General features: G+C 45.3%; 1 protein-coding gene across 1 annotated transcript in view; it reads right to left on the bottom strand.

Annotated features, from left to right (window-relative positions):
- The window catches only part of ADAM19 (ADAM metallopeptidase domain 19), an 81,775-nt gene that overhangs the window by 26,960 nt on the left and 39,518 nt on the right, over positions 1–15,297 (bottom strand). The window contains exons 6-8 of the mRNA XM_030328443.1: positions 7,118–7,310; positions 6,301–6,366; positions 1,714–1,785 (exon numbers count right to left, since the gene is read on the bottom strand). Coding sequence (XP_030184303.1) covers positions 1,714–1,785; positions 6,301–6,366; positions 7,118–7,310 — 331 coding nt within the window. The remainder of the gene's footprint in view (positions 1–1,713; positions 1,786–6,300; positions 6,367–7,117; positions 7,311–15,297) is intronic.

The raw sequence follows: 15,297 nt of genomic DNA, 5'->3' as shown, positions 1-15,297 counted from the left end.
AGGAAAAAACATTTTGGACTGCGTTCATGATTCAGCAAATTAGTGTGATTCATTCCAGTTTTAGTTCAACAACAGTTCAGTTCAAGTAGCTGGGTCAGCAAGCCTCAGAGAAGTGGGTTTGCCTTCCCTCACCCCAGTTAGAGTGACTAAAGTCAGCTGCTGAGGAGAAAACCAAGAGTGCTCGACAGAAGGGACCAGCTAGCAAGGCTAGGGGCTTTGAGTAAGGGCTGGGGCTTGGTGTCCCCTCTTTTCCACTTTTCATCTGCACTCCTGGTTCTACCACCCAGAGCAGCTGGAGAGTCCAGGAAGGGGAGACCCAGCCAGGCCTCCCACCTGCTGAGTCTCCAGAACAATAGATGTCACAGGAGTGAGGCAGGATCTGCCTCCTTGGTATCCCCCCCAGGAAACAAGCTTTTCTTGTTTTCCCAGATGTTGAGTGTTTGGGATGTAGAATCATTTGAATGTTATTGTTGAGTGAATTAAGAGCTAGAAAGAGGACTGAACTGTGTCCCTGGAGTCCTTCCTTCCAGGAAATGCTGATGTTTGACTTTCACCTGTCACTGACCAGTGTTTTCGGAGCCATCTAGGCCAAAACAAAAACACAGACCCCAGACCCTCTCACCTGATGACTTCAGAACACTAGCAAATTTGCTTGAAAATCCATAAAAAAAAATTTAAGTTATCTTTTTTTATCTATTAGTGGCCAAAAAAATAATAATAATAATTTCCCCTGTAGACTTGGGATCCATGAATCCCTAACAGGCCCAGAATTAAGCTTCAGAAGTGCTATGAGTGCCCTGAAACCATACAATAAATGTTTTCAGATTCTCGAGAGACCTGTGACCCCAAACATATTAAAATCTACTTTTAAAAACTATTTACTACTAGCCTATCAAGAGGTTTATCTTTTCCACTGCAGTTTGCAGTTTCACATAAAGTATTTCCAAGTCCCCGACCAGCCTGCTCTAGGAAAATTCAAGAATTTGGGTATTTCCTAAGGACATGTTTAAAAGGGCCTGATCAAGGAAAGCTAACCATTCACAAAGACTTTCTAAGAGACAAATAATTTTAGAATCATTTTACAGATGGAGACTATACAGATTGCCCAAAATAACCCACTCAACTTTTAAGGCCCTGTACTTTTCCCATGCTGACCTACCTCAATTCTCCCCTAAGTCAGAAAATTTCTGGGCTTTATACCTGGAAGGAACCTCAGAGAACCTTAAAGCAGTCTTTTTTTTTTTTTTGAACCTTAAAGCATTCTTAAACTAGGTTACCCAGCAACCATTGCAGGGGTGAGGGGAAGAAGCGAGAGGACATCACTTCAGATCCTCACCCTTGCTTTGGTTTAGAGCAGTCTGTTTTCGTCTGACTTTTATATTAGACATCTTCCTAAGATTTCATTTAAAAGAAGGATTCCACCAGAAAAACAAAAATAATTGCAGGCCATTGGTTTAAGCCACGCCCTCTACTTTGTAAATTAAAAACAGAACAAAACAAAACTGCAAACCAAAGAAGGTAAGTTACCTGGCTAAGGTCACATAGTTGAGGGCTTTGTCATGACCACCCTGAGCCTCTATACCATTGCTATTGCCTCTCAGAAACTGGCTGGGTGACCAATCCACGAGGCAGCTCAGGGGCCGTGTGATCTCCTACCCTGCAGCACCTCTAAGGTGCTGGCACCTTTCCCACAAAGTACACACCTGGTCTCACCTTATCAACGTAATTGGCGATCTCCATGAGCTTGTGTTTGGTGGCATCCTGGTCTCGGCGATTCTTCTGAAACTAAATGGAATAAGCAGAGCTAGGTGAGACCCCAGGACCCCTCCCTGTGCCCCATTTCTTGTCTTTCAATTAGCTTTCATTTTCTCCAGTCTTCTATGAGCAGTTATTTTTATATGACTTCCTCCTCCCTGCCCCTACATACAGTTTCAGCTCAGGGATGGTAGAACCTGGGTCACATTCATCTTGGTATCCCCAACTATCAGTTCAGTGCCAGGCACACAGTAGGCATGTAATAGTTGTGTAGTGAACTGAATTATCTTCCTCCAGCCCTTGAAATCAAATCTGTTCTTCTGTCCTCCAAATTACCAGGTCTCCTGCAAACTCTCACTGGGGCTTAGAAGTGGGACCAATCTGATCCTTGCTTTGGTCATCACCCCAACATGAGGCCATCATCACAGGGATCTCATGAGGACTCCCTACATGTGATCAATCAACACTGATCAAATAGCTGCTGAATGTCTTTGATGACAAGGCATTGTGTTTGGGACGAGGTAGGACACAGTGTGTGAGATCCTGGTACTGGTCTAGAGGACCTTAAATTAAAACAGAAAGAGAGCCAGAAATAACAACAATGGCAGATTCTGTATTTAAGGAGTACACAATTAAAATGGGCACATAAATACTGCATGAGGCCACATGAACGACACACATGGGTGCTGGCAACCAGGACTATAAGCCCTTGGAAAACAGGCTTCATCTGGCATGCCACTCAGACTGATGGCAGTGCCTTTCTACAAAAATTCTGAGACTGCATGGGGTTCAGTAGGAAAGAGTGCTGTGCTCGATTATAAATGTCTGCCATGGGTACCAGGAGGGAGACATTTCAGTGTATAGCCTCACATTTATCATTCCTGCCTGAATGGGATAGATCTCTTTCAGCTGCAATGATGAAGGAAAGCTTCACAATGTAAAGATAAAATTTGCTACAATTGCAACCTAAATTTGCAAATTATGGGCATGTCCTGTACACTGCTATTGTTGTATAAAAACCTATGTGATTTATCTTATATACACACTTATATACATTACTTCAATTCTAACCCTTCACATCCTTCCTCCACCCCATCCTGCAAAAATATCCAAGCAAAAAACACAAAGAACAGCCAAATAAAACACTCTGGGGTATTTGTTGGCACGGGTGTGTGTCCCAGACATGATACAGGGGAGAAACCCAACATTTCTTATTCTCCCACTGCTTTTGGACTTTCCTGGGCTTCCTTAGGACTGTTACTCATCAGAACAGTCAATCATCTCACCTCACCATTGCCTTTTACAGAGATAAATTTAATGCAAAGTCCCATGACTTGGACCTATGACTTGTGAATCCTGAAGTTTCTCTTTATGGAGTCTTCCCATTTCTAAATTGATCTTCCTGCAGAGAAAGTGTTGTAGCATTTACCGAATATTTATTAGAACATCAGATTTCATTGTTTTTCACATATATTAATATTCAAATATATTAATCCTATCTTCAAACAGCTGCCTGATGTTACCACGGTAGTTTAAGTAATGTACCATGTTGTCTAAGAGTCTCAAGCAGGGGTAGCAAACTTTTTGCAAATGGCCAGATTGTAAATATTTGAGGCTTTGCAAGACACATTGTGTCATCTCAACTACTCCACTGTGCCACTGCAGTTCAAAAGCAGCCATGGACGATACACACAGCAGGGAGCATTTGCTCCAGTAGAACTCTATTTACAAAAATATGTGGTGGGCTGGTTTTGGCAATAGGCTATAATTTGCGGACCCCTGATCTAAAGAAAGAAATATCTCAATACTTTCTAGGGTGACACAGGAAGTAAAACAGGGTCACCACCTGGCCTTTCCCAACTACCCCACATTCTGACCAGAATATGAAAGCACTTTGCATGCCTGTTTTTACAACTATCCTGCATCATCTTGCAACATCCTATCTTGCACTTTCCCCGCCTAGATTTCCCATTTCACTTGAGGACTGAATAAACAGAGAACCACCCCAGGCCCTCCCACCTAGGCCCAGGGAGTGAGCAGCTGCCTGGTCATTTTTACTGCAACAACTCTCTCTCTCTCTGCGGCTCTGCTCCCTGCACTGAGTTCAGAGCCCAGAGAAGGAGCCTGGCCTGTCTCAGCATCAGGTTGTAAATCACAGATAAGGCAGCCCTGCCCTGCCTTGTCTTCCCAACCTCTCAGATTAATTAATTGTCAGGGATACATTTCTGCCTGCAGAAGGTGAGAGATCACTTGAAAAGGGAGTCAGGAAGGAGTGGTGTGGGGAGGCGGGGGGTTTGTGAGCCTGTGAACCCAGCCTGGCTGATTACGTCCCACTCCAGTGAATCATTCAAAGCCCAGAACGCTGAGAAATGAGCATATTCCCGATCCACAGGCTGCACGAATCACCGCCTATCATCAATGCCTATGAGGCTGGTGCTGGAGGCTCTCTACTCTGGAACAGGAAGATGGCTCTAGACCACACCCCAGTCCTAGATGCACCTTGGGAGCCACTTTTCCTCTTGGGGGTTTGCTGTGACCCTGAAGGTCAAGAGACTAAAGATGCCCACCCAATACCTACCCCACCCCCACTTCTTCAGCTTCCAGAGTTTCGCACCTAGTAGGTTTTAGAACCCTGAAGCAAGATTCCACTGTGGCGAGTGCAGGGCCAGAGGGGAGGATCACCCCACCTTTACATTAGAGCAGCAGGGTACCAGGAGCTTTCATCTGAACAAAAGATTCTGTGGCTAAAAAAAAAAAAGTTTCAAGACCACTGTATTAGATGATCTCAGATCATCTAATAAAAGCTTAAATGGAAAAATGTCCTGGAGTCAGGAACTCAGCTCTTTTCCAGCAGCCCTCTCACTATAAGGCAGTCCTGCTGGGCAAGGGCCAGCATCTGTTACCTCTCCCCATGACGGCGGAGCCTCAGTTTTTAAATCAGCTTTAGATTTTTCTCCCCACACTGCTCTCCTACCCTACACATACACCAGTCTTTGGAAAGGAAAACAAAAAGAAAAGAAAAAAGAAAAAAAAAAGGAAAGGCTGCTGGAGAAACCAATACTGACATCAGTTACAAAGCTAAATTCTTCTCAAAGCAGAACATGATGTCCCCTTGGCCTGGAATGCCCTTCACCTCCACTTGTCTGCCCCGTTAACAACTCCTTGTCCTTTAAGGCAGTGCAAGGCCACCTGCTCCTGCCACTAATGCTCTTGAAGGCGGCTCTTCAGGCCTGAAGCCTAGCGTTCTTCCCATAAGCTGCACTGCTCCACAATCTGTGCTCTGGGATTATGGACTAGGTAAAGCCACCTTGGGATGAGTTCTTTCCAGGGAGCTGGTAACTGCACCATCTGGATGGGGAATGAGACAGAGCTCTGGGGGATCCCCAGGCAAGGCGGCAGTGTTAGAACATGGGAAGTACTCAGCTCGTCGTGCCTTTCCATACCCAGATGTGCTTAGTTGTGGGTGAGTCACTACATGAACTGAGAACTGGGGGTGAAATATGACGAATTTAGGCAAATATGGGTTCTAAAACCTGAACCCATTCTTCAGGTGTCAGCTTCAACATCACCACGTGGGAGCTTACCCCAATTCCCAAACCATGGGGCACTTCTCATTATCTTGGCTCTGATCCTCTATAAAGACCGATCCTGGCAGTTACCACACTTGAAACTATAGAGTTCTTGTGCTCCTACCATAAACTCTGATGTCAGGGGCAGGTCTGTCTTAATCTCCTGGGGCCAAGCACTGTGCTTGACATATAAGAGAAAATCATGACATCGCTGATGAACAAATGAAATGAAAGAGTGAGAGAGACAAGACAAGTGTTCACCAAATCTTAGAAGCCAAGGCCCATGAAAACCTGGCGTGATTTGAGAAATATAGAATTAGGCAGACAGCTTTTCCTTAGGTCAGCAGTTCTCAAACTTGCCTGTGTACAGAGTCACCCAGAGGGCTTGTTAAAACATTGGATTCCTGGACCCCAGTCCCATAGATTAGGACTCAGCAGGTCTGGGGTGGGGCCCAAGAATTAGCACCTCACAAGTTCCCAGGTGCCGCTGATGCTTTGGGAACCATGGTTCTCATTTGGCACGAACACGATTACAAAAATGGACCCACACATGGGCTGGAAAATTATATTCAATCAGATGATTGCAAATACACTTTTTGTCTTTGCAAAATAATTTTTTTTTAAATTTCTATAGAGAATTTATGGACTCCCTAAGATTAAGCACCAAAACCTAAAGATCTTCAGACTCAGTTTAAGAAATGTTCATCTAAATAACACTAGTTGCCTGATTTTCTATCTGATTAATGTATGGAGACAGAAGAGATTTTTCCTTTTTCCCCCCAGCCCCCCAACTGTTCAAAATAGCAAAAACAGCCCTTGGTCAGATTTAAGGCCAAAATCACATGACAAACTGGGGAAAGATCAATGTTTCAGCATTTCCCCCAAAGTGGTTTGAAGCCTGGAATGGAAGCTATCAAAAGAGTGCTTTTCTGTAAAAAAACAAAAACAAAAACAAAAACCCTTGTCTCCCCCTTACCTCTGCATAATCAGCCACAAGGTAAAGTTCCACGTACTTCATAGAGTGTAAATCTTCCCTTTTCATCTAAGAAAGAGATATATGCAGATCAGAGCTGTAGAAATGATGAGTGTTTCCTCATTTTGAAAAACTACTAAGATATTGAGGAGGGCACCTTTTGGGATGAGCACTGGGTGTTGTATGGAAACCAATTTGACAATAAATTTCATATATTGAAAAAAAAAACTACTAAGAAATAGTGCTAGTTGATAAGCAGTGCTGGTTACTAACTTTACACCCGGCACTAGAGCCATTCTGGCTGCCATTACTTTCACTACACCTTCTGCCTGCCATCTTGGTTATCACTGGGGCTGCTCTGAGACTATCAGTCCAGTCCTCTTTATTCAAAAAGTAATGAGCTGGGCTTGCTAGTACATAGGCCAACATACTGTGAGGGAACATGCTGAAAGTCAAGTTCCCAAAAAGCATTTAAACCACATAGCTCTATTTTCAGTATACATAAATACAAGCATTTTGTGCATATGGTTAAGTGGCTATTCCAAAAAGGGAGGCATAAATTCTTTTCTCACATTTTAAAGTTTCTGAAGTCGGCATCTCAGGGTATTTTAAATGTCATAGTGTTTTTCCCATCCAATTTATCCCATCCCATACAAGAGTATCTCACAGCAGTGAACAAGATAATAACTTAGACTATAAAAGAAAGGTAATTCCTCCTTCTTGGCCATCTCTTTTAATTTAGAAATACCCCTGGATCCAAAGTAAGGATCCTCAGAGGGGACAAGCCTACCCCCAGGTTGACTCTTGCACTGAGACTCACCCTGCGAGGTCTTTTCTTGGTCTGGTTCGTAAACTCAAGGACCCAGTCCCTGGTGGTGGACTTGTAGTGCTCAAACCCACAGTTCCCTAGGGGCAGCTTGAGATGTTCAGATCTGTAAATGAGGTGGTGGCCCTCACTGCCAGGAAGGGGCTCGATGATGTAGCTGAGGTTACTTCTCACCATAATCAGTCCTCTGTCAATGGGAGAAACAGAATCTCTGGTCAAAGATTATGGTCCTGGAAAAGTCTCTTGCTCAGGCTTCAGTTTCCCCATATGCAAAATGACATGTTGGTTTTGATCGTTGGTTTTTAACCTTATTATGGGCCATGCATAATGACTTCTGGTGAGAATCTGATGCAAACTTAGACTTCCTCTCCAGAGAAATGCACATGCATATGAAAGGTGGCACACAATTTCAGGTTTTAAAAGCTTATTATGAAAAAGCTCAAAGATTCCAAAAAGGCTCACCTGGGACAGTTAATAATAGAAAGGATGGTGAGACCAGGATTCCCAAAAGCCTCCCAAACTCAAACATGGCATATGACAAATCAAAAACAAAACTTTATAGACTCAGAAAAAAATGGTATGGTGACCGGAAAGGAAACACTGGTCTAGGGGTGAGGAGGCCCAAGTTCTGGTCTCAGCACCAACATTAAGCTGTCAGATGGACTTCAACAAACCTCTTAAAAAAATAAAATCACTCCAAGCCTCAGTTTCCCCATGTGTAAATGCAAGTAATTTACTAATTTAACAGGACTCCAGATGATTAAATGGATTAAATTTTTGTGTACAGAAACCAAAGCTAGAGGCATTACCGATAGCATTCCTACTAGCCACAACAAGGCCACTCTTTAGTGAAGTGATGTCCACAACCAAGGACATATGATTACTCTGTTCTCTTGGTTAGAGAAACAATGATTGAACTCAGAATAAGGACATGTGTTCATTCATTATATTCTTTCACTCAATGAATCCTTAATCTGTACTAGATGTGATTTGGATATAATCCCTGTCCTTGAGTAATTCACAGCTCACTGGAGGGCAGTCATTCATTCCACAAGTATTTCCTGCGCTCCTGCTATGTGCCAGGCATCAGACTAGTTGATGAGGATGGAAAAGTGAACAAGACAGACAAAGTGCTTGCCCCCACGGAGCTTAGATTCTGAACATGGGAATAAATCACTAGAGTATATAACAGAGAGCGCAAAAAGATTTCATCGCTCCTAACACTGATGGATTAGACACAGCTGCCTGGGAGTGCTACGTCAATGAGGCTTCTGAGAGCTTTATCGCCACAAGGGGAGAAAGAGTGCCATGACTTATTATCAATCACTATCACAAATAATCAATGGAAGGGTGAGTAGAGGCCCACATAGCAGGTATTTGCCATCCTTGATGCAGTGAGATGAATACTATAGCAAGAGAATGCACTCCGTCAGGACTCTGGGGGAGGAAGGAGCTCAGCAAGAGGTCCTGAGGCATCAGCAGCATTTCATGAGCTCCAAAACCTCAGGCCCTCCTCTCTCCAGAATGTTCAAAAGCTGAAGTATCTCCAAGTCAGTCTTTGCCACTCCAAACTGGCAGGACCTCTCTCTGGCTGTCCTGGCTTCCACCTCCGCCTCCACCCCATCAAAGCCCTGCCCAGGCTTTGCCCTTTGGGAAGAGCCCGCGATGCTTGTGGGAGAGATAGAGCCAGCCTCTGATCAGCAGCAGCCTTCCTGGAATCCATCCCTGGCTGACCTCACTCCGGTGCCAGGGAGCCTGATGACTTCCCGTCGGCCTCACCCAGGCTGACGCAGCAATCCTGGACCAGCCCCACAGCAGGACACCCAAGGTGCCCCCTGAACAGCTGGGGGTGGGAGTGGGGTGAAGAGCAAGGGTCACATCCGCTCTTGAGTCCAGACAGGAAAGGGCAGAGGGCAGAGCCACTGCGGGCATCCTGTTCCCAAGCTTTCTTCTCATCTCAACTGACTAAGGCCCCTCCTGTCACCTCAGTTTCTCCCAATGGCTCCAAACATTGGAAACAGAGGGCTTGACCGCAAATCAGATGATGGTTTTGTGTGCATCAGTTTGTGGCTATGAAGATAATACCCAGTGAGTGGAAAGTTCCACACAGGAACCAGTGAAAGTTCCAGTGTAGTTGACCAGGCATCATTTGAACAAGCCTCTGGGCCAAATAGAACAGAGATCAAGTCAAAGACTGGTGCATGGTGAATAATAATAATCATGGTGGCTATATAGAGGCTTTGCTATAGTCCAGGCACTGTGCTGAGTATTTTATTATTCACACCAACATTTCTGATCTTTACAAATGTTATCCCTGTTGTACAAATAAGAAACTAAGGCTAGGTGAGGATAATAAACCGACCCAAAGTCACACAGGTAGTAAGAACCTAAGCAGTCTGGTTCCCACAACCTTAACCATAATCTCACACTGCCTCTGTCACAACAGCCCTGTAGAGTGGATCAGAAAGATATTCCCAGTTAAGTAACAGGCACCAGAAACTCTCCCTGAGGTGTGCTTGGCCTGTCTGAAGTAAGATATCAGTCTGCTGGGAGATAAGAAGACAAAGGAGGCATTTAGCCTAGTTTTCATTTTTAGATGCCATTTTTTGAGAGTTAACCATATGCCAGGCATTGTGCATACAATCATCATTTTCATTTCATCAGTGTTATAAGGTACCATCATGAGTCCCATTTTATAGATGAGGAAACTGAGTCCCAGGGAAGTTAGAAAGCCAGGTCTGGCAGACTCTGGACCCCATGCCCTTAACCTCTATGCCATCTGCCTCCATCGTCTGCCTCCATTAGCAAGTTCCAAACCTATGGGTCAGAGACCTCAAGGATCAGAGCTCTCAGAGCTATCTATTAGAATATTCTACAGAGTGTATTAAAAATACAGATGGAGGAGACTCAGATTCTGTAGGCCAGAGCTTCTGCACTGTAAACAAGTCCCCCGGTAATTCCCTGTGCAGTTACACTCAGGAAGTTTGGCCCGCAGCCCAGGCTTGGGGGCAGGAGCCTGTCTTTTCACAAAGCCCCAGGCGATTCTGCTTCAGGGAGTGAGCAGATTACACTTTGAGAAACACAGGCTCAGAAGGACACCAAAGGTCCTTCCAGCAGTAAGACTCCTGGCCACTTCCGTCCCCTCCTCCCTACTGTATTCCTTGGTAACTCACCCCGTGGCACGGTTGCAACCCTCCCAGACTGCCTGGTTTGGAGGAGAAGCTGGCACAAGCCCGAGCACTTTATAGTGAGCACCAGCTTTGAAGATGGTGGGGGAGGGGGGTTCTGAGACTCTAGTTTCTGGGGCCTCCCCTATCACCACCCTCAAATCCTGCTAGCTGCTCTCCCCTGAGCACCTACGGGTCATTTATCTTTCCAGGAGCCTCAGTTGATCTAATTTGCTAAATGTAAGCACTGGCAGAGCTTAGCCAGAGGGCACGGGAGGGGGGCCCAGGAGGCCGGGTGGCTGGGACCTCACACGCTATCCTCCATTCCATTCTCCAGCCTATTTCTCATTGTTAGGAGCTTGATATAAATGAAATTATACAGAGGAACCCAGGCAGGGCAGGACAGGCAGGCAGCAGTGAATGATTCATGTTTAACTCCTGAACAACCACAGGACTTACCCAAATGCACCCTTGAAGGAACCAGGCACAAACTGCTTCCTGGGAACGTGTCCATTCAGAGCTAAACCCAAGGGGACACATCCCATGCCCTTACATCCAGAGCTGCTCTAAAAGGTAACCACCCTGTTACCCTGCTTTCCCTCTTCCCTCCCCAGTCTCCATCCAAGGAGAAAAAGTTACTGGGAACATCAAAGGCAGCACAGTAGGCAGAAGGCATATAGGTGACGTGCGCCCTCCGGGATAGGGTGGCAAGGCACAAGCGGAGAGTGTGGGCTCAGGAGGGAGACACATCTGGATTTGAATTCTGGCTCTGCTGTCTACTAGCATTATGCTAAGTCAATAATGCTGGCTGGCTCACACTGTGGCTGGGATAACTGACTGAACGAATAGGCAGCCATTTGGTAGCCCTTCAACACAGGTATATTGAACCTACTATGTGCCAGGAGCTGTTGTAGGTGCTGGGGATGCAACATGATCAGAGAGTCCCTGCTCTCAAGGAGCTTGCTCTCATCACCTAATGTAAATCCACCAATGATGTCATGACTATTCCCATTTTATAAGCGAGAAAACTGACACTAGAGAATTAAAGTGAGTTGTCAGGTTTTTAAAAATTTTTTTAATGTTTATTTATTTTTGAGAGAGAGAGATCAAGAGAGAAAGATAGTGGGGGAAGGGCAGACAGAGAGGGAGACAGAGGATCTGAAGCAGACTCCGTGCTGACAGCAGAGAGCCCAATGCAGAGCTTGAACTCACAAACCGTGAGATCATGACCTGAGCCGAAGTTGGACACTTAACTGACTGAGTCACCCAGGTGTCCCGAGTTGTCAGGTTTTAAAACAGGAATGGCTTGAGTCCGGAATCTACACCTGTCATGACTGAACGGTACTGCCCTGTGAAGACTTACTCTGTGCCTGATACACAGGTAGCATTTATTGTCTGTTCTTCAGAAGGAAGGCCAGATATTCAAAAGGGAAAGGCCATGCCACTCCTTGGCAAAGCGAAGACAAGGATGGACTGCCATGTACTTATGAGCCACCTCCTCCTGCCCCAGGTGCCCAGCTCCCTGAGACTGTCCACTGTCTCTGCAACACAGAACTTCCAACACGGAAGAGCCCTTTGCGTGATCTGATCTACCTTCCTTTTTCAGATGAGAGGAACCAAAGCCCAGAGAAGAAGGAACTTGTCAAGGTCAGTAGCTAGAGCCAGGGGGAAGAGCCCAGTCTTGTGATCAACAGGCTCCTGACTCCCCAGTGGGATCCTGACACCAGCCCCCACCCCCAACGCCCACCCGCAGCCCTTGCACCATGAGCAACGTCTGTAAAACTGAGTAAGACCCATGGGAGGTGCCAGCCCAGCCAAGGTAAAGCCAAGGAGAAAATGATTTGGGGAGGGGAAAGCTTGAGATCACACAGCCAGGAGGCGTGGAGCTAGGTCTCAAATACAGGTTCCTTGACTCTAAGTTCTGAGCTCCTTCCAGGCCATCATGCACACATAATCTTGCATTCACTTTTAATCTCATATTCTTTCTCCCTGGCCTCTCTCACAGACTTGAGTCCTGGGCAGGAGTAAGGTATAACCACAGTCAGTGGGGGCCCCAGAGTTTTGAGGACAGAGCCACTGTAGGAGTGAAGCATCAAATAAAAACCACAGATGATTTATTGTATATCCTTCTCTGTATATGAACTTGCCAGACACATGTACATATGCAGCCATGCAAAGAATGAGGTAGATCTACATGTGTCTAAGACATAATGTTAAGCTGGAAAACAATTACAGAATGTTATGTACCGGGTAACCTCGTTTGGATTAAGAAACACCAGGTATGCACACGGGTGTGCCTTGCATTTATGTACACCCCCAACAGTGATTATACATGGAGATGCAATTGGATGGAACCGTGGAACAGGATACACAACTTGCACTTCTTTTAACTGGATACTTCTGGATTATTTGAATGTTTAACACACTAGTTGTACAAGAATAATCTTTAATAAGCATTTTCCTTAAAAATAAACAACTTACCACTGAGGTAAAAAAATGTTTTGGGGTGCCTGGGTGATTCAGCTGATTGAGTGTCCAACTCCTGATCTTGGCTCTGGTCATGATCTCACAATTGGTGTGATTGAGCCCCACATGGAGCCTGCTTAAGACTCTCCCTCGCTCTCTGCACCCCTCGCTTTCACTCTCAAAATAAATAAATAAACTTAAAAAAATGTTTTTTTGCAATCAATACCTCTCTTGATGACAGTGAGCTAGGGACACACACACACACACACACACACACACACACACACACAGTGTATCTCCCAGAACCCACAGACTCACTCACGATCACTTCATCTCAGTACTCTCTAGATTTCTTCACAAATAATCATCCCTCCTCACATTTATACTGTGTGTTACTTTGCAAAGAATTTGTACATGTGAAAAGTCAGGTAGACATCTAGAGGATGAGTCGTTGATCAGAGACAGGCTTCAGGGGCATGGACACCCAGCATCCCTAGTGAAATGGTATTTCACTTGTGTATTTTATGAGTATCCACAGCTGTCACGTGATTCTCAAAGGTGTCAGTGGCCCAAATGGGATTACAAAACACTATATTACATATCAATGTTCTTTTTTTGAAAAAAAGTATTTCTAAAAGGATAAATAAGATAACTGGTAAGAATGGCTGCCTCTGGGGAGGGAGGAATCTGAAAATCCTGGGTGAAAAAGAAACCTGTCCTTCATTATACCCTCTTTTGTACTATTCGAATTTGCTTTTACTATGATCATGTATTACTGCTTCAATTAAAGTCACCCAAAGTACTGTTTTGGAGAGACGAGGGGGCCCAGCAACAATCTGGAAACTCAGGTGAACTCCTCTGTATTTGTATTATCAGCCTGAAGATTCCATTTAGTAGAAGTCCTACCTATTTTCTCCAATCACGAGGGGCATGTTCCCGGGAGGGAAGCACAATCACGATGGAGATTTTTTCCATTGCAGCATCGTTTTATGAGCCTGGGGAGTGACTTGGGGGTTACGTGGGTTAGAAGGCTGCTGCAGCCTCTCCTTCTCTAGAGTCTGAATCAAGACATCTGGCATGCGTCTCTGGCTCTGAGGTCAGCTGGGCCCACAGACACCCGTAAGTTCTTAAGGTGTGTAGTGAGAAGGCTGGAAAAGTCAGATGGGTGGACTGCACCAGAGGGAAGCATGCAAAATAGAAACACATGGATGGCTCACCCGGTTTCCCCCTGTCAGCACGGCTGCGGGAATGATTTGCAAGAGTCCAAGCCAAGTTCCCACTGCTCCAGACCATGGAGACAGAGGAAGAGAGAAGCAAGTCACACCTGCATGTTCCCTTTCTTCCTTCTTGGGAGACACATTGTTTACTTGCAGACTGCAGGTGGTGGTGGCTGGGCCTGTAAACACCACTGGGAGACCAGTTGGTTTGGCTCAACCAGGTCATCTGAGCAGGGGATCTGGAGCCACAGTTATGGTCTCCCAGCCAAAGCTTGTTTCCTGCCTAATTCCCTCCGGCAGACTCAACACGAGGCCTTACAGAGGAGACATGGTCCAATTTATAAACAAACACATGGGATCTGCAGCATGAGGGGCCTTGCACTTGCATGTGAGCCTGGGGTAAGTCTTAGTTAGCATGGCTTCCCTGTTGTAAAATGATAATAATCCCGTAATCCCGTATGTCTGTAGAGTGCTATAGAGCTAACACAGCACTTAACATGGTCTACCATGCCTATCATCAACGCCCATTTTACAGATTAGGAAACTGAGGGCCCAGAAAATTACTTTTCAATGTGTGTCTTTCCTCTACCTGTGTAGGACATGGGCTTAGAGTAGGCACCCGATATTAATTTGAATGAAAGAAACAGTCACTGAATGAACTGACCAACAGAGAGGAAGGGTACACAGTGGAAACACCTCCTACTAATTCATGGGAGCCCATCGTGTGCATACCTCCCAAAGCTGCCTTCAGTAACGTCACGTTCATAGCTTTAAATTGGTTATGGTGGGAGTAGTTCTACCAGCATATTGGCAGATACTACAACTCAGGGCTTTTTTGCCCCTTTTTCCCCCATAGTGCCAATTCATCAACACACTGGGTATAGGTGCCACGTAGTATAGGCAATTAAAACCCAATTGTAAAACCTGTAGTATTGGCAATTCGAATACAGGTTTTTCAGATCCTCATCTCTTTTCCAAAAGAAAGAGAGAGTGGGAAGAGTCTAAATGAATGATATTTATTACTTCAACATACATGTGTAGATCCTACTATATGCCAAGCACTAGCATAGGCTGGAGGAGAGAAACAAGTATTTGAGAAACATGTATTCTCAGGTACAAACTGTAATGTGCACATGAATCCCCTGGGGATCTTGGTAAAATGTAGATTGTGATCCACTTGTTCTGGGTGGGACCTGAGATACTGCATTTTGAAGAGGCTCCCAGGTGGTGTCAATATCGCCCCTCTAACGGGGCACACCTAGGAAGCAAGGGGCCAGGAGGCTGTTGAGTGCTACTTTATGCCAGCCAGTTCTGAACGTTAGAG

This window comes from Lynx canadensis, chromosome A1 (genome assembly GCF_007474595.2).
Source record: "Lynx canadensis isolate LIC74 chromosome A1, mLynCan4.pri.v2, whole genome shotgun sequence".
Classification (NCBI taxonomy): domain Eukaryota; kingdom Metazoa; phylum Chordata; class Mammalia; order Carnivora; family Felidae; genus Lynx; species Lynx canadensis.
This window is presented reverse-complemented; position numbering and strand designations above follow the sequence as displayed.